The sequence below is a fragment of the Battus philenor genome, unplaced genomic scaffold (assembly GCF_028537555.1).
Source record: "Battus philenor isolate CCGP_79_NKW_IND1 unplaced genomic scaffold, ilBatPhil1.0.hap1 SCAF_12, whole genome shotgun sequence".
NCBI classification, from domain to species: Eukaryota; Metazoa; Arthropoda; class Insecta; order Lepidoptera; family Papilionidae; genus Battus; species Battus philenor.
This window is the reverse complement of record NW_027181674.1, coordinates 8,193,817-8,213,665: the sequence shown is the minus strand read 5'-3', so window position 1 is coordinate 8,213,665 and position 19,849 is coordinate 8,193,817. Positions and strand designations below refer to the sequence as shown.

The window sequence follows — 19,849 nt, the reverse complement described above, 5'->3', positions numbered from 1 at the left end:
ATATATGGAGCTGCTATCAGTACGTCCTTACGCATTACCTATAGTGTTCCATTACCTTGACCCGCACTGATTACAGTCCTATATTTGGTTAATGTACGAATATTTTTAAATCTTTAACAATGACCTTGTTACGATCTAATTTTAATACGGATGCGGGTCATGCTACCTTTTTTTTTCAAATTTATACTCAAATACAGTTAAATCAAAAAATTTACATAGAAAATATTATCTGGTTTTAAATTCAAAAATTCACAATTCCGTACATTTTTAATGGAATCAGGCGTTACCTCGCGGAAGTACATCCTAAGTAAGAAAAGGACCAATATTTAGCCACTTCCGCACATGCAACTGTACATTTTTATTCAAGCAGGAGTGCGTGCAAGCTCTTGAATCCTTAATTATTTTAACTTTATAAGCAATAAACCATCACCAGCTCGGAATGCTGATCTACTGTCAAGAGCCGGCCAGAAACTCAACAGAAGCCCTTTTAAAATAACTTTAACAACCTATGATTTACCACGTTCCACATTATCTAGGAAAAAGTCTTGAATACTATAATAGCATTTATAAAATATTGTACTTTAAATTTGAAAATTTAAAACTATATTAAGGGATTATTACATATGCGTATAGGTGTACCTATACGTAGTATAAACAATAAAGGGCATTTCTTTTACTTAATCAAAAAAGTATTTTACGTCACAACGTTTTAAAAAATTTATTTATATAACCAGTGACATGTTAGATTCTAGGGAAAAATAGCCGTTGGTTTTATCAAGTATCTAATACTATGTAAATGTGTATCAGATTAGTAAAAAAATAAAGCATAACAAAATTAGAAAGTAAAGAGTAGAAACTGAATTCGTAAAGCAAAAATAACTTTCCTTCTCACCTGTTACATGTGAATTAACAATGGAAATACCATACATAGTATTTAAAAACTCTCAATTTATATTTTATATGTATAGTTTTTGTATACATTTATGACAATATAAATAAAACTTTTACGTTTAAATGATACTGTAAACATCGTATGTACTACATTAGAATATATTATTTTGTTCTTTTTAATCTATTTAATCATGAAATATAACATATTTTTTTCACTGCAGTATCACAAAGAGCTAGTCCGGATTCATTCGGATACAGAATCCAATCACAATGCTATAACCAAATAAACCAGTGTATAATACATACATGTTTACAGTCACATTAGGGTGGTAAGGTAATTACTTTATTTTTTATTAAACCAATCCTTTAAAAGGTGCCGATCGCACCAAAAAGTTACTAAATAACTGCCGTGTATCTTTGTGTCGTAGTTAAATTACTCCTAATTTATTCATAGTATTTCAGTGACACGTTATTAAGATTATCAAATTTATGAATGTTCTTATGCTTTATGTTTTTTTTTATTATAATTTTTAACATTAATCTAACCTAGATCTCGTCACCAATCACGATACTCTGTTCCTTACGTACCTTTTGATATTGAGGCATAGCAGCTTACCACTCGTAAATAAACCATTTGTTTAAATTAGCCGATTGTCTCTTTCCAAAGGTCGATGTGCGATATTTATCGCCAGGTATTGTACGCCCACTTTGATATTAATTTCTTCATTGGCTCCAAAATTTGGAACCATGAAGTATTTTCTGTGCAGTTACTTTATATGGCATTTATTACCGAACATACAATACTTCTGCGTTCCGTAGGGCCGATAATTGCTTTGTTGTTAAACCTACGCAAACTGGATTTGCATGTTCCATTTTTCACACTTATCACGCTCGAACCCGGAGACTTTCTTCGTTCATCACTTTATCACACCTGGGAATTATTTTAAAACTCACACATTTTAAGCAATTTTTTTGCGACATTTAAAGTACTTTACTGTTTATTACAACTATTTAACACTGGATGACAGCTAATGTCTTGTTATCATTTAGAAGTTAAATTTAGGACCCTTGAAATTATAAAATCAGGTTTTTCAAAAGATGGTAAAGATTATACAATATGAACTAGCCTACGTTACACAATTTCATTTGTGTAATACATTTTTGTGTAGTTACACTATTGCATGAGAATAAATGTATGCGTAAAGATTTGTAAATAATATCTCTTTTTTTTCTACAAAAAGAAATTTTGGGTGTAAAAGTTTCTCTTTTCGTTGTTTCTATCATCTCCACCCAAAGGTTGTTTGACAGAGATTGCCTCAAGCGATAAGACCAACTATATTAAAGCATAACTTTTTTAGAAAAAAATGACCGATATTTATTCATTATTTTTGTATGTATCTCATATATATAATGATTTGGTGAACAGACATGTTTTTGGTGCTATTAGGTTTAAATAAACTAAACGAGTGACAAATAAAACTATCTACTGAATATTACTTCTACTTTAGTCTTAAGTTTTGACTACAATGCCTCAGAACCACCTAAGGATATTCTAAATAAAATCTAATTTTAATTGTATTACAGTTCAAATTTCAATTACATTTAAATATAACAATGCACTCTACAGTTATTTCCCCAAAATTTTTACACTTAATGTTGTTTTGAACGACCTTTTTAATTATCTTTACATCGCTTAATCCTTTTGCACCGCGTAATATCGACAATAAATAATGTATGACATACAGTTTTAACAAGCCGTTAAAAGAACTAATGAGGCATAAATTTTACGATATCGTACTTACAAATTATCCTTACCAAGTTATATAATTACAATTAATGAGAGTGTTTAAGTAAAGTTGTTTATTTTTTACGAAATATTTTAGAAGATAAGCTTTCAGGAGTAGAGTGAGGTCTCTATCCTTACTGAAATGAAACACTGTGCGTGAAAAAAACCGCATAGGTGTTCCATACTGAATATCTGGATCCACACTGTACTATTTCGAAGAAGTTAATGCTGTGCTATGTTAGCCCTAAAGCTTTCACAGCTTCAAAGATCGGAAGGATCCGTGAACTTTATACCTGGATCCACAAATTTACATAGCTGTTTATACACTTGCGGGAATAATATCATAAAGTGTTCCGACAGATGTGCGGCTCATTGAATGGCACGCCGTTTGTTGTGGAGACTTTCGTCAATGTGGTGTCCTGTTACGGCGGCGTGCTTTGAAATTCGTCGTCCGGGACAAGACGGTTGTTCAAAGAGTCGGTCGGGGTCTACAGGTTAAAATAATTTTGCGATACTATATGATTTATATTTTGTAGAGTGGCAGTTACAATATCATCAATTGATACTGTTTCGCATACTCAAGTACAGCATGTACTTCACACATCTTTTTCATATTAAGATTCTTAATCTCGGATTTTTACTATTCGTTGTAACTATTTCTTTTATTTTTAAAAAAGTTTGGTTACAAAATAACTATAAATCATGTCTCAATTTTTTTCGTTTTTGATTAGTGAAAAAGTAAGTAAAACATGAAATTTAAACATCCTATATTGAAAGAGAATCCGTTAATCTTATTAATATTAAAGAGCAATTATTCGTATTTACATATAGTCCTGTTTATCACACCTTGTTAACGCAAATGACATATAAACGTGCAATTGAAGATAATTCCATAACTTACAGTACAGAAGGTGAGTCCTCATGGCGTATTTTCTAGTTTTTATTGTTTTTATTATTATTAATCACTTTTTTATCATCAAACATTCTTTTTCATTTACTCCGACTTCATTTTCTTCTTAAAGGTATTTTGTGCTGTATCGTAATGTATAATAAGATATAAGTATCATACATTATGGTACACTTAATTTATAATACATATATTAACACTAGATTGCTATCGGCATGCAGAAAAAAATAATAATTCTTCGTCCTGATATATTTTTAAAGCCATAACAATCAATTGAAAGGTTCCTTATTTTTATTTCAGTAAATCGCAATGAAAAGCCTTTTGTTCTATGTTTGTTTAGTATTAATACATGATACTGAAGCAAACGATGAGTGCTTTGATCCCGCTGTACAATTGCTCCAACAGTACGTACAAATTAACACAACATCAGGGAGCGACCAGAGTACGTAAGCATTGTCCTACTAGCAACCATTAACATATTGTCCAAATCGAAATTAATATTAAATTGACGTTATAATAAGTTATAACACACGGAAGTTTTCTTCAAAAAACGAATATTCTATTTTCCTTGTCAAATAGATTCGATAATCAATCGATATAAAGGCCTTGAACTCGCTTCTCCAAAGTAATCCATCCGGATTACTTTGATCTAGATAGCTTAGTTACTAAGTCAGACAAGGTTAATCGAGCGCCTTCTGTTCTCTGCCACCTTCCCGAATTCTGTAAAAGGCAATAAGGCAACAGTAACCATCCCTGAAAAAAATGTACATTCGAACCATTCGGTACAAATTAAAAATATGTTTATACACTCAGAAGTTTTAGAAGTATTATATTAATAAAGTAGTAATATAGAGAGCTAAAAGTTATTATGCAAAGATCGTCGTAGTGTTTTATCAGTAAGAAGATATTTAGCAGTGAACTGATGGAATTTAATTAGTCATCGAAGAAGAGAAAATGTTCACATTTAACTAGTGATTTATTATGAGCGTACGCAAATTGGTTTTAATTTACCAAAAAGTTGAGATTTTGTAAAATGATATCCTTATATTCAATTTTTAGACACTCACATATTACGTGTGTTTAAATTCTTGCATTATATGCTAAATAAAAGACACATCCCACGAATTCTAGTTAAAATATAAAAATATTTCAAATGATCGTTATAAAATTATAATAATTATTTTTCCACAGCACAGGCAATAAGATTTTGGTACAAATTAGCCGAAAAACAAAATGCTACTTTTAGTACATACAACTACACCAAAGATTATCCTATAGTTACAATTAGATGGAAAGGAAAGGATCCCTCGTTAAGTAGTATAATCCTCGTCTCACATATTGACGTGGTGCCCGTTGCTGATGAGGTAAATTTTATGTGTGAAACAATAAATAAAATGTTTTATATACCAACAAACTATTAACGAATTCTAAATTTTGTATTGTACAACAATTTGTTACTTGATATCTGCTGGATGCGGACAAGGTCCGGTCATCATGGCGATATTTGTGGGAGGACTATGACTTACAGTTGGTGTCTATTTGCTGATATGATGATGACAATGATGTTGATGATATCTTACTTGATCGATTAATTCGCTTTCATTTGGAATCATTAAGTAAAAAAAGGTGACAATACGTTTACACTGGCAAAGTGTGGACATTTTCATATTGGGTAAATTACGTCTACTTTGCTACTTTTACAACTTCGTCGAACTCATGACTCGGGGATCCGAAACCCAAAAGTTTAATAGGTGACAAGTATGAATGAATTATAAGCCTGTAACTTATCTTCTGTCGGAGACGTTTGATTTTCTTTCAATTAGAAGCACTAAAAGGCAAGGAATAGGTATGATAAATACAGTGTACCAATGACCTCATGGATCATGGTTCAGTTAGTGAATAATATAGATTTCATAATAGCCTCATGTGTTACATCTGAAATGTAATTATAATTGATACTTACTTAATCTACTTGATACAATTTATAAACAATCCTCGTTCATTTTTCTAAATTTATTAAAGTTAGTATGAAGGTTTTGGAAAGTTAGTAGCTAGCTTTTTGTATGATAAAATGTAAGAACTACAGGTGCTACAACATTAAAGTTATCCTGAAGGTTTACGGAGGTTGATGTCTGACTTTTTTAGGATAAAATACAATAGCTACAGTTATAACATTATGAGGACCAACGTTCGGCTTTCCTCGGACCTGTGTTACCATAATTATTCTTCTTGTTGCATCAATTATTTTCATTCAATTATTGTTATAAGTAATTCTTTGTTCTTTGTTAAAGATAGTAGGAATTTGTTTTCTCTGGAATAGAATTTTAGTCTACTTACGCGCGTTTGCTAAACAAAACTTCTTTTTCTCCTTCAAGCATTAGGTTTCTAGATATCCGTCGAAACTCTTATGTGATATACAATTGTGAATTTATTTGGAATACAAGATTAAGTTCGCCCATAAGAGAAAATTGTGTAAGAAAAATTGTAAAAAATTATAAAACGCTGTCGAGCCTCGCAGCTGGCAGAAGAAAGATCCGTATCAAATAGCGGCAACCCTCTCCAAAAAAAAAACACTAGTGATACTAATTAGAATTAATAAAAAAAAGGTTAAGTTCGCGTCGAGTAAGCTCGGCGTGCTAGTTAAAGCAAAGTGGTACCTCACTCTAGGCCAAATTTTGTTACATTATAAAGCATAGGTCGACCCACACATGGAGTGCTATTCGCGTCATATGCGCTGAAGCAACAAGATGGCATAGTTCTTTTCACACAGTTTGTTGATGTACAAGGCAGATCTAAACCATTAGGTGAAATAACGGAATGGTTTAGTTCTAGCTATTTATTATGACAGCCACGATTACCAATTATTATCTAAATATCATACCGTTCTCATCAGTGAATCCATCCTAATACATGAGTATGCTAAGGTTTAAGTAAGGTTTAGATCAAAAGAAATGGTAACTACTTAGTTGGCTTAAGGTTTGACCTCACGTCACTAATTTAACAGAGTAAATGGAAGTACCCGCCTTTCTCCGGAATAATCAAGGATGATTACTTATACGGTCGTGGGACGCAAGATTGTAAATCAGTAAGCATTCAATACTACGAAGCAATGAAACAACTTAGTCAACAGAAGATTAAGCTACAAAGAGACGTAATTCTTGTTCTTTTCACTGGTAAGTTTCAATAAAATGATAAATTGGAACGTTTAAATGGAACTAATGCGTTGATTTAGTAAGGAAAAACAATTCTTAACTGCTAACCTGGTTGAACTCCGCATAAAGTCCCGATTCATTTTGAACAAGATTACACGCCAGGGCGAAAATAAATAAAGGAATTATCAATTATATTTAAATTAAAACATTAAAGTTTTATCTAAGTTGTATAAATGCGTGTAACGCTTAAATAAATACTTAAATAACTTTAATAATTTCAGATCACGAACAAGGCGTCACATTTGATGGAATAAGATGTTTAATTGAAAATGAGAAATATTCGAGTGTTCCTATAGGGGGAGGGATTGACGAAGGAGTTTCTTATACTTCAAATAACCTACTATTGTTTTATCAAGATAAAGCTTTGCTTGGTAAGGTAGTTGGTCATTTTGGAACAATCTTAGTGATTAACATCTGATGCACCACGATATCTATTTGTGCTACCTAACAGTAGCGTCTAAGTATAACTGTGTTCCGGGTTGAAACTATCAACATAACAAAACGCATCACCACCTGTCTTTAGTAGTGAAAAGTCATAAGTTCACAAGTTTAATTTGCATGTTCTACTTTAATAAAGATGCGTAATACAAATGATTAAATTTGCTGTTTTTAGATCTAACAAAATTGTTTTTAAAAATGTCTTAATTATAATTTAATTTTCTTAACAGTTCTAGATGTTGAATGTTACGGAATTGAAACACATGGATCATTGATGCCTGATTCGAATAAGACAGCTATTGGACAGGTAATGTAACTATTTACTATCAAAATTTTTAAGACGCGTTTTGTTTTGCATGACACGTTCTTTATAGCAAATCATTTATATTTACTATTTTTAACATAAATATATTTTACTTATAATACATATAAAAAATTTCCAGCTCTCTTATTAATTAATGACTATGATACCAAAAACTGAAAGAAGTCAATAAGTCTTTATTTAATTTTCACAATGACATTATACCTAATATATATTAGACTACACGTGAACACCGTAAACAAGGAATAACTATTAATCTTATGTTTAGTGTGAATTATTAATAATTCATAAATAAATATTCTCGCTAAGTTTCCGTGGTGGATTGCAACCTTTACTCTCACTGAGTGAAGAAGCTTGTACGAACAATGGAAACAATGACATATGTTTAAAATAGAAACAAGTAGTTTATTCAAGTTTTGTGTGAAAATATTATATCATACTATTGTATTATATTTATTTAGACAACTCCTTGTTTTCTTTTACTAGTTACATCACACGCAATTTAATTAATAATAATAAGCAGAATGGAAATTTCAAAATCGTTGTAATTTTTAAGTACATTTTTACAGTGCGCGAAGGTGATTAATTCACTTCAAGAATATCGAGATGAACAAGTGGAATACATGAAAAAGTTAGCAATTAACGACACAAGCAGCTTTACAAGTATTAATTTGAACAGACTTGAGGTTAGTTATTTTATTATCGAATAATTTAAGCCTCATAAAACGAGTGTTAATATCATAGTAGATTTATTATAGTAGTCATTAATTAATAACACGACTTAACTTTGTGTGGATTTTTGAATTATCAACTTTAAGTAATAACGTTAATAAAATAAAAACAAAATTTAAAGTAATCGTTATTTCAGCCCATTGACACCCATATTTATTAAAATTTATTAAAACCAACTTTTAAAGTACTGATATATAAATACAAATACACTCCTGTTCTATTAAATAAATTATTGAAGAATTTTTAAAAGTATATGACTATGAAATTATTCATTCATAATACAAATCAATAGTGCAGGCATTTGAATTTGCTTTTTCTTCTTTTCTGTCGATAGACTGCAAAAGTATAGGTCACCGGAAAGATAGCCATTATGACCGGTTTTACCCTGCTGCCCACATCCAACAACTTCCTGCGACCTTAGCTATGTCGTTGGTCTATCTAGTTGGAGGCTTGCATAGGCGGTAAAGTACAAGCCGATAGACGCGACGTGGTTAGCCAAGCGTCGGCTTGTTATCGTCACTCGAGACTTTCCGCCCCAATGACCATCGACTTCACGAGCGATCTACCTCGCCTACCGCCACATTAAAAGCAATTCTTCGAACTACATCAATAACTTTGACTCCCCTGCAGATCTTCTAATTCCTGATCTTGCATATTTAAATATTGGTCATTCCAAATGTAAATTTAATTATTATATTTTAACTGTATAAATATTGTAAGGTTATAAAAGTCTTAAACTAAAATATATTCAAATATTTTTTTTTACCAGGGATCCTTAATAGACAACGTTTTACCAGGACGTGTTACACTTCGTTACTATATAAATCCATCAGTTACATCAACACCCGTGGAAGTTTTCGATGAGGTATATACATAAAATACTTTTCTTAAATATTTAATATATTTGTTTTTACTACACTTTTGACCTGAAATATACTATTTTCACAACAGCGGAAAGATGTCCACTACAAGGCTTCGCCACAACAACCGATCTTGCGCTGCTCGTATCCATCAACTTCCACTGCGTTGTCTATGTCGATCGGCCTACCCGTGCCGCGTCTACCAACTCGTAGTCGACACTAACCTTTCGGCCCTAAGGGCCGCAAGTGATATGTAATAATAATGTCTACCAGTAATATTATTTAATTTGCACTTTACTGGTAATATTTTGACAGTAAAAATATTACGATACCTTCTACACTATTACTTTGTCGTTATAACAAAGAAGTGAAGTTAAGAAGTATGCAGAATGCTTATCTAATCCGACACAGGTTAACGTAGGGTGACTTGACCCGTGTTTGTTTTTATTATATTTAAAAAATATTTTTGGTTTAAAATTTTTCATAATAAAATAAAACTTTCAGATACAAGAAAGAATTGATAAAATCGGCGGTAATATAGAGCTTACAGTCGTTCGTTCGGTTGAGAAATCTCCAGCAGTAGTAACGGACAAAAAGAATCCTTTTTATGAAGCTATTTCTGACGCAGCCAAAACTACGTACGTATTTTTCTATTCAGATTTATTGCTTTTTTAGTCTTGTGCACATAGATTTAGATAATACAATTTTATAATATTGTGAAAAAAAGTAAGCAAGATGTCAGGCCGAAACACGAGGGACAAAAATCGATGCACTTTCATCATCCTCCGCGGATCACCTTTTCACCTTGTTTTCTATGTTATGGTATCTAACTGTAAAAATATATATTATTTCGACAGTCACAAGTGCTATTGCAATAAACATCTCGTGTGATCCCAGAGTATGACATTCAAAGTGCAATAAATTTTATTTAGGTTTATTATTTAAATATCACCTTGAATGTTTACTCTTACAGGAAATTCAGTTTCGATACGACTGTAACATTTGACCAAACAAACGCTGGAGGCTTCCGTAAATTCGGTATTCCTGTGTTAGGATTCTCGCCGTTACCAAGAACAAAATTCCTTGTTCACGGAATCAATGAAAATATAGAAATCAGCAAATTCTTAAATGGTATACCTTTGTACAAAAAATCTATACAAAATTTAGCTAACCTAAGCAAAAAGCAGGTGTCGCAAGATTCAAGTATCTATCTTGATGGCTATGACGATAAAGTTAATAAATGCAAAAAGTGCCCGAAATAAAACTTTAAGTATATTATAATAACTTTCAAAAATGTAATAATTTCAATTTTTTTAACTTTTCTTCCCAGAAATGAAAACAACAGCATTTTAATTGTGCATTCCTATTGATCTCTCTATCAATGAGATGTTTGTAAAGTTTGTTAATTTGTTTTTTTGGAACACTTGCTCTATTTCATTTAGTTCGCCCGAGAACAGCCCACAGAATTAATAATAGATAATAGATACGTCTCTGGTTCCTATTAGATGGCGAGATGGCGAAGTTAATCAAAGGGTGGCCGCTGTGCTTACAGAACAAAAAAATAAACAACCTTTATATTTTTCACATAGTTTTATTTTTTTTATTAATTGATATCCTAATCACGTTATAATTATTTTTGCTTATACTTTTTAATTTGGAATGATATTATGTGAAATATTTAGCTTAAAAATAAATAAAAAACCATGTGACTTTTCTTTGTACACATGCAATTTAAAAAAAAATATACAAGGAACATTACAAAGAGTTGAGATGAATGTACTCTTTGGTTTTATTGCATTCTTCTATAATTACCATATCACCTAGTTTAGATGAAATACATAAAAGAACTGAAAACGTTTTAAGCATCCGTCCGATATCTGACAGTCGGAAGTACAGCGTCAATAGCTTTATTGCAATTATTATTGATACATGTATTGTAACGCGTAAATAATGCTTTCCTTAAAACTAAGTTACATCTTTTAATTATTTAAATTGATATTTGTACATAAAAATAAAACAATGCCAACAACCATGATAAACTATAATAGTAATAATTAAGTAATAAATGTAAGAATGGACTCGAAACATTACAAATATTTTACGATAAAACCAGCAGACTATGTTCCGCTATTATATTATAATGACATGCCTAAACAAATGAACAGCACAAAACTTCGAGTACATTTTATTTTACTTTTTAAACTATAATTATTGCGCTAATAAATTAAAGATGAAAACGCGATAGAGAGTACAGAATAAGGAAAATTTGGATATGAAATAATAAAAAGCGAAAGAGGAGTAAAGAGAAGATAACAAGTAGAATTAGAGAAAACATAAAGTCGTCACAAAATCTTTAATTTATTGGCGCAACAGACAGGTACAAAACAGTTTTCCTCAATATCTAGGTAATTTGATGCGAAAGTACATAAGAGGCCAGAAATGCAATTTCTTAAAGTAAAGAGTTTAATAATAACCCGCAGGTATATATAAATTATATCTACTGATAGAATAAACATTCGAGAAACGTAATTTATTATAATAGTAATAATAACCTATAGAACTTTTTAAAAATCTATATGTTTCTCTACGGTATATCATTGGCGAGCAAAACATATTCATATCACCATAAGCTAATTCTGTTCGAAAAGAGCAAACTTGCACATAACCATAACTATTCGAAATTATACAACCAAGCTCATAAATTAATAGCAGAGTCTTCATAGATTTAATATCATTTTTCAATGAAGAGAATTCAAAGAGTAATACTATATACACACGCAGGTTGCCACGTCAGAAGCAACGATAGCTGAACAACTTTATCATCAATGTATCAACTTTTCACATATCGGACTTTATTACTATTAATACTTTCCAGTTGGGTCCCACATTACAAATATTTTGCGAAGAGTCCGGCAAGAATATCAAAGTCATATATCACGTGTGTTCACCGAGATCACTAATCGTCTTTGCTCGCTTACGTTTGAACAGTACGAAACCGCACGACGCCTGTCGACAGCCCGCCGTCCGTTAGCTCCAGAGCGCCTGCGGTTACAGGTTAGTCGCGGACGTAACACAACGTGTACAGTCGCTCTCAATATTGGCGATCATCGTAAATGTAGATGGCCTCGCCAGCGGACTCCTTGAGCGACGGCGGAGGGAAGTCAAGGTCGCCAGGTCGGAAGAGCTTGGAGGCGTTGGGCGCAGGCGATGCGGGCGCCGGAGAGCTACCCGGGGAGCCGCCTCCGCGTCGCTTCACGCCGCTTGGCGACGCGCCAGCACGGAACGAAGACCTCCGCGCCAGTCTGTCACACCTCATTACAGCTATAGTCAATCTATACTATAATATATACATACATATCGTAGCGCGCAAAACTGATGTCTCAACTGGTTGGCTCATTGAGTTAAAAATATCGTTATTTAAGTAGGCATTCACATGCACATGAATCGTCGATTGTTTTAACATTAAAGAAGTAAGTAATGTGAGTAGTAAGGTAAAGTAACACCTGATCTGCTGAGAAGAGCTGGTCAGAAATTCAACTGTTGCTACTTTTAAAAGAAACTTAACAGTATTTAATGTATACATTATAATATAAACCGTGTAAATTAATTATTAATTCCACGTGTTTCGAAAAGTAGAAACTTTAATTCTATAATAAGTTTTGTACAATAACTTTCGACTTTTTTAAGGTGCTGGGGTGGAGACCTTGGACCGCCAAGCACTACACAATATAATGACACAGGAAGCTGAATGAAATAAATGTATACCCTAAGATAAAGTGAGTATAGGCCAGGCCTTAACATACTTCATTGATTCAACCCCATTGGTGTAATAGATATAAGCTTAATGTGAGTAAACCAATAGCTTACTTAAAATAAATATTATCTTCCTATATTTATTTATTTTATTTTAAAATTAATTACAACATTATAAAATATAACGAAAAAAGGAGCAAAAGGGTTTTTTTATAATCTTCCTTCTTATTCCGGAACTTCCTTTGGGTTAAAAAATTGGATAAATCTTTCCAAGTCCACAACTTATCATAGACCTACTCTTTCTTAGTTTTAAATCTAAAACATTAAGTACATTTTAAAATAAACCCTAATAGTTAAGAGTTTTCGGTTGATCGTTACGTGTGGAGCTTGGTTGTTGTTGACACACTTACACAGTTGACATTATAATGTATACATCTAACATTGTTAAATTTCATTTGAAAGTGCAACTGTTAAGTTTCTATCCGACTTTTCGCAGCAGATTTGCATTCATGCAAATGTCCATGGTTACTTACTAGTTATAATGTAAAATAATCGACGATTTAAATGTGCGTGGAAAAGTGTGGTAGAACAAAGATATTTGAATTTATGCAGGTGTTACTCACCTCGTGGCAACTTCTTCTGGTGTCTCCTCTATCTCCAACACCCAGCTGACAGAATCGTGTTTCTCGACGACCCCTTTGACTGCCGGCAGCGGCGGCGAGTCGGGCGCGGGCGAGGAGGCGGGAGACGGCGGCGAGTCGGGTGCTGGCGAGCCGGATCGCGCCGACTCGCCCGATGAAGTGCGTGTGCGCATTGGCGCGCGCTCGATGTACCCACCGCCTGCGAGCAGCGACACCACCTGCCCACCGACAAGGCCACGTTATCACCCGGAGCTTACCCAACCATATCAAATCAACATAACTACTAGATTCTTTTTACCACCTTCATCATTTAAAAGCTTCTAAGCTTTTTTTAATTTTATAGTTTGCATTTAGATTGATTTAAACTTTATTTCTCTTGGTACGGTTTATTGCTAAAATATTTAGTTCTTTCATCTTACACGATTTGTTAAAGTTATTGAATGTACCCTCAAATAACATATGTCACATGTATTTCTTACATGATTTTTTGTTTGCACGTAAAGGAACTTATCTCTAAGAAATGTATCTACTATCCTAAAAATTTACGTATATATAAATATTACGTAGGGGCTAAGGGGTAGGTAAGGCGTAAAGTAGCACTGACCTGACTCTTCTGGCGCAGTTTGTATCGGAGCTCCTCGTTGAGAGCGGCGAGGCGGGCGGCGTGGTCTCGGTCTCGCGCGGCCACGTCGCGCAGGCGCCGGTTGTCGTCGCGCAGGCGGTCAACGTCGCGCTGGCGGGCGGCGGCGCGCTCGCGCAGCTCCTCGGCCGCGTGCCGCGCCGACCGCGCCTCACGCTCCGCCGCCGCGCGCCGCTCGCGCTCTGCACACAGCTCGGCGCGAGCTTCGCGCAGCGACGCCATCTCCGCTTGCTTCAATTCGATTACGGCTCGAAGCGACCGCACCTAACAAACATCGCAAATTCAAATCTTAATTAGTGTGATTCACATGACATTTAAACTTTTGGACTCTATATATTCGCAGATTAAACTGGTCGTAGCGGCCAGCGCAACGATCGTTTAGCGAAATTAAAAAAATGTTAATTACTACATATTAATGGAATTAAATATTTTTCAGACGGGTACTGTTATTAAATTTAACATATTATTGTTTTTCTCGAACCCTTTAACTAATTTTTTTTTTTATTGAAAGAGAGTGATTGATGAATAATTTATAACTTTAACTAGCGTTAAAACGAGCAGGTTTTGCGTCAAACTCATTATTACGTCTATTTAAATGACGCAACTAGATTGTGAACCTAAATAAATTAAAAAAAGAATACCGGCGTAGGGAGCCCTTACTCGGCCATATAACAGTATAGCTTAACTCGAACTACAGATATGAATTTCAGCACGAAATACGACTGACAAAACGTCACATGGGTAGTGTGGGACAGAGATAGTGCTCTATGAAGGTCCGATGGTCTCTTTGCAAAGGTCGAGATGCAATATTTATCGCCGGGTACTGTACAGTTTGTGTTATTTGTTAAATTGTTATCCCATTATATGCTTTTATCTACATTGTTGTCTTGGTTTTTAATATATTTAAATTAAACTGTGTAAGACTGCGCCAATTAATTTATCGTTTGTATTCACATTACGTTTAACCTTTTAGGCTCCAAATGGCCGCGACCGAACGGTCCTTAGGGACGGCACGTGGCCGCGCACTGCGGACTAAATAATTTTATACTAGGTTGAACTGAGTATTTAAGTCGTAAGCAGTAATAAATTATAGATATAAAAATATGAATAAATATTTGTAAAACTATAGGTGAAGTAACCTCGGCTGCTAGTTCATTAGCGTCAGTGCTAAGTTCCTCGTTCGCGTCGAGTCGCAGCTCGGTGTCGTGCGCATAGCAGCTGGCGTGCAAGGCGTCGCAGCTCACGGGCGTGGGGTCGCAGTTCACGGGCACAGGGTCGCAGGCTGCGTCGCATAGCTCGCCGCGAGACGTCTCCGCTCGCGCTGCCTCCAGCTGAGCGCGCAACGTGCGCTCAATCTCACTGTGCGCATGCAACCGCGCCCTGCTCTCCGCAACTTCGTACTTGAGAGACTCGATTGTGTCCTTAAACATTTTTTCATATAAATACCGCTGAATCTACAGAATTATTGGTTATAGATGTAATAGCTTTAAATTGGTTCATGTATTTGTTTATTCATTAACATCCACTTAGGATCATTTGAAATGACCACTTGTCTACGTCACAAAAAGAATGCGTGAAAGGTCCACTACGATTTTTCACCGCAAAGTTCTAGGGTACCATTTCTACAGTTCTCGCTAACAGCGCTAGGTTAAACTTCTGGTTGATAGCTTTCATCATCAGTTCGTTAGCAGCATGCTTTTTAAGCTGCAGGTTGACCTGAACCATGCACATCAAACCATATTAAACACGCCTATACGGGATATACCAACCTTATATTGGCTCTTTATTAATGTACATCTAAAAAACAAGAGATTCAAAAATATTGAAAAACGTAATGCAAATATAAAAAAGTGTCGTATTGCAGTAAAAGAAATGATATTACATATTTGAAAGTGATCATTTCAAACAGTAATAATTTAAAATTTACCTTTAAACTTTTTGCTGACAAATGAACTATATGTTAACCCCTATAAAACTATTACACCGATAATCAATCAATCTGGATTAATGTTTCAAAATTATTTAATATTGAAATAGGCTAACATTTAAAATGGATAATAATTTCGTAATTTCATACTTTAAGTCCCTTGATGTCATCAGCTAAGGTCGCCACCTCTTTCGCGTGGGTAGTTTGAAGACGAACATTCGCCTCTTCCTTGGAAGAAACTTCCATCTCTAGCTCTGAGATCTTGCTCAGGCATTCTGCGACTGTAAATAGTTACAATTTATTTAAAAATTCTTGTCACTTTTAAATGAAATCAGAATATTTTTGTTTACGTACTAAAAGATAACCGAAGACTCTCTGTCAATAAAAGCCTATAATATCTTGTGTAAATTAAAATTTCAGTATAGATAACTATCTGTCAATCATGTTAAAAATAAAATTTTTAATAAAATTTAAACCATGTAATCTTATAAACAGCTGACAAATAAGTTAATCATACAACTGATTAGTCGAAACTCCCATTAGCGACAAGAAGATAGTTGGAAATAGTTTTGGCAGTCATCTTGTTATATTTAGGGCGTCCTATATTTACAGGTGGAATACATTACCGATTTGGAACAGCTTAATAATACAGTATTTTAAGTGTCTTTGCACTAGAGAAATTCCAAAATGTAAATTTTGAAATATTTGAAATATGGAAGTTTTTCATTTCTTTTAATTTCTTCCTTTTCACTGTTAGCGACCGAATGATGCAAATATGCAAAAAATGGGAAATTCGCAATGTCATTGGATTGGTATTTTTTGCCATATATTTGCCATACAGCATGGGTAGCTATCACGGAATGCGTGACGCATCTCCGTGTAATCATCATCATTATTTCAAACGTCAAAAGCTGGACCTTCGTCTCCATATAATTCGAATAAGAACGGCTAGAAGTGGTATACAAATCCAGCGTCACCCGACGACCTTAACAAGGTAGTCTGTCCTTATTATAGACGCACGTCCTACTTTTTAAATAGTGTCAAACGATGTAGGCTTCCTAAAATAAATATCTTTTACTGCCGGATAGACGGCGAATTTGTAAATGGCAGATAAGGATAAAAGGTTGGTGATACTGACTGGTGTCAAGGTCCTTCTGGGCACGTTGCTGTCGGTCTCGATCGGCGCGAGCTGCGCTGGTGCGTTCGGCCGCCGCCACGCCACGCCACCGCTCTGCTTCCAACCGCCACGAGCCGCCGTTTAGTGCGTCCAGCTGCGAAACGTAACCACATACATCATCATGTCAGCCGATAGATGCCCTCTGCAAGGCATAGGCTTCAACCAACGATCGCCATGTTGATCTTGCGGTACCCACATCCAGCGACTTTCCGCGACCAAGACTATGATGCCAATCCACCTAGAGGGCCGCCCACGATGTCGGTACCGGCTCATAGTCGCCAATCAAGAACTTTTCAGCCCATGCACATAATCTCATACACATCTAAACACTCGAAATAAGGAAGTAATGCTAAATGCAGCAGTCGCTTAACAGTGAGCGAATACACAACTCTGTGGACATGCTCGTCGGAAAAAAAGGCTACGATTCGAATTGACTTGAGAGAAGTGTATGTCGGTAAACGTCCAAAAAATGAAAAGCAAAAGTGATTAGAAAAGATTGTTGTTATCTCGACATAGTGGGGGATTTTTCAAAAATCCTGTAACTCGCGCAAAGGAATACCGAGCCACTCAACCAGAATAATAAGTAGAGATAATACGTTGTGTTCTTATTTAAGGTACCATAACTAAGAATCACTGAAGCATCTCGTATCACTGGCCATCAAATGTACACAATGCTAATATCATCGCCTTCCCATATACGAAAAAAAATATGTTTTACATTATATGTTTTCAGGAGCCTACCCATTTGTTTAACATCGTAGAAACCGAAAAATTTAATTTGAAAAATATAATCATTTCTTCAATAAAATACAATCAACTCACTTTAAAAACTAGATACTGCACTAAGACTCCGAGTGCTTCAACGCCTTTAGCAGCGTTTGCTAACGCTGTAACATGCTCGGGAGGCGGATTGTTGGGCGGAAGAGGCAGCGAGACGTGAAGCTGGGAGGCTAGCGGAGCGGCGAGCGGGGCGGGCAGCGGAGCGGGCGGCGTGCGCGTCGGCTGTGGCGTCTGCACCCGCTTGCTTCGCGGCCCCACCGCCGCCGTTACCCGCGGCGGCTCTGTAAATTAAAAGAACAATGAGATCAATTGTTCTTAAAATACTATGTTATCACAATAGAAACCCCCGCATCATAACAAATTGTGCTAATTCTCCTCCGTAGTACGTAATCGTTAATAAACATCTTGAATATAACACTAAAGCACAAACAGTACATTTGTTGCTGTGCATTATTTTGGATATCAAACTTTTGGCAACTTCAAAATGTTACGGACTGGTTATATTATTTATTACCTGCGTCACTTCTTTTGTATTAAAAAAACTGTAGTAGTAAAAATCTGTGGCTGAGTAGTTTGGATGGGTCGAGCTGTTTCTCGACAGAGTTGTTAAAAACATCTGTTAATGTGTACTGTAAATATGTAAATCATCATCATTTCAGCCGTAGGAAGTCCACAGCTGGATTTAGCCCTCTTATAAAGTAGCGCTCACTAGCTTAAAAATTTGTAGACAAGAAAAAAAAATCGCCAAAATTAACGCAGTTGAAATAATCCTGTTCGTGGCTTTATGTAATTGTTTCATCCTTTGATAATATTTTATCAATCATCATTTGTTAAAATTATAAATTTAACACTGTATTAAATTAATAATAATAATAATGACGACATCTTGCATTATGCATCAGCACCATTCCTTTGTTTGCTGTAAAAAAAATTGCACAACGTGCCTGACCCGCGTTCTCACGACGTGCGGACACAATACAACAAGAGTAACTCCGTTGCTGTAACTATTGTACGGAACAATAAAGAAATCGGCGTTTCTTATTGTCTGCTGTTATCTAAATCATCGTAACGGCTACATTGGAATATTGCCTTGCTCGCAAAGACTTTTTATCTCTGTATCTACTAAGAACTGACCGGAAAACACCAAGCACCGTAAGCTACTGAAATGGCTCAATATCATTCATTCATTAGAAAATAATTTTGCATAGAACTATAGTATGCATCTATTCAACGCGCTGTGTGACTTGCCCTCTGCTAGTCCTATATGCCAATCCGGGGTGCAACATCGGTTACTTTTCTTTCATGTTTCCATCTCGTAAAAAAAATCTCGAGCATAGCACTTTCCATCGCTCATTTAATGACTGTGAGCTTACCAATGAGATTTAAAAGGAGAAGGTATGCTTCAGTGCCGTGCGTGATCACAGGTAACACAGAGGAATTATTTTAATTTAAGGCCTTTCTTCAAATGTTCATTTATAATCTTTTTTCGCCATTCATTGACATTTATACCAGGGAAAACTATAATTCGTTCTATAAATATTTTTTATTTAAACTAAAAATAAATGTTTAAAAAACGAAAAAAAAATTCAATCTTTCCAAAACTTGTAATCGTGATTAATGACCGCCAAACTAATAATTATTTCAGTCAATAATAAACTTAAGTTTTATCTTTAAAATCTGACAATTCGCCACTGTATCATGTTCTCTACTGACATTAATTATTTATAAAGAATATATTTTTTTTTTTACTTGTACTAACTAATTTTAGTACAAGGTCTCTAAC

The 19,849-nt window shown here is 34.7% G+C and overlaps 2 protein-coding genes across 2 annotated transcripts in view; one reads left to right on the top strand and one right to left on the bottom strand.

The window, feature by feature from the left end:
* The first annotated feature begins 3,893 nt into the window (after nucleotides 1-3,893).
* LOC137932860 (aminoacylase-1-like) lies at nucleotides 3,894-10,410 on the top strand. The gene is made up of 9 exons (XM_068776545.1): nucleotides 3,894-4,026; nucleotides 4,776-4,948; nucleotides 6,589-6,757; nucleotides 7,018-7,167; nucleotides 7,465-7,541; nucleotides 8,126-8,242; nucleotides 9,058-9,153; nucleotides 9,653-9,786; nucleotides 10,122-10,410. The coding sequence occupies exons 1-9, from the start codon at nucleotides 3,894-3,896 to the stop codon at nucleotides 10,408-10,410; spliced, it is 1,338 nt and encodes a 445-aa protein (XP_068632646.1).
* Nucleotides 10,411-10,730: 320 nt separating this feature from the next.
* Nucleotides 10,731-19,849, bottom strand: part of toc (toucan) — a 94,620-nt gene continuing 85,501 nt past the window's right edge. The window contains exons 6-12 of the mRNA XM_068776341.1: nucleotides 18,109-18,347; nucleotides 17,248-17,380; nucleotides 16,260-16,390; nucleotides 15,322-15,603; nucleotides 14,147-14,446; nucleotides 13,525-13,760; nucleotides 10,731-12,450 (exon numbers count right to left, since the gene is read on the bottom strand). Coding sequence (XP_068632442.1) covers nucleotides 12,240-12,450; nucleotides 13,525-13,760; nucleotides 14,147-14,446; nucleotides 15,322-15,603; nucleotides 16,260-16,390; nucleotides 17,248-17,380; nucleotides 18,109-18,347 — 1,532 coding nt within the window. The 3' untranslated portion in view covers nucleotides 10,731-12,239. The remainder of the gene's footprint in view (nucleotides 12,451-13,524; nucleotides 13,761-14,146; nucleotides 14,447-15,321; nucleotides 15,604-16,259; nucleotides 16,391-17,247; nucleotides 17,381-18,108; nucleotides 18,348-19,849) is intronic.

Bases quoted from the DNA above. Each gene is read 5' to 3' on its own strand.
- LOC137932860 (XM_068776545.1), top strand. From the start codon at position 3,894: ATGAAAAGCCTTTTGTTCTATGTTTGTTTAGTATTAATACATGATACT. The intron at 4,027-4,775 runs GTACGTAAGCAT...ATTTTTCCACAG, and splicing joins AACATCAGGGAGCGACCAGA to CACAGGCAATAAGATTTTGG. The intron at 7,542-8,125 runs GTAATGTAACTA...ACATTTTTACAG, and splicing joins ATAAGACAGCTATTGGACAG to TGCGCGAAGGTGATTAATTC.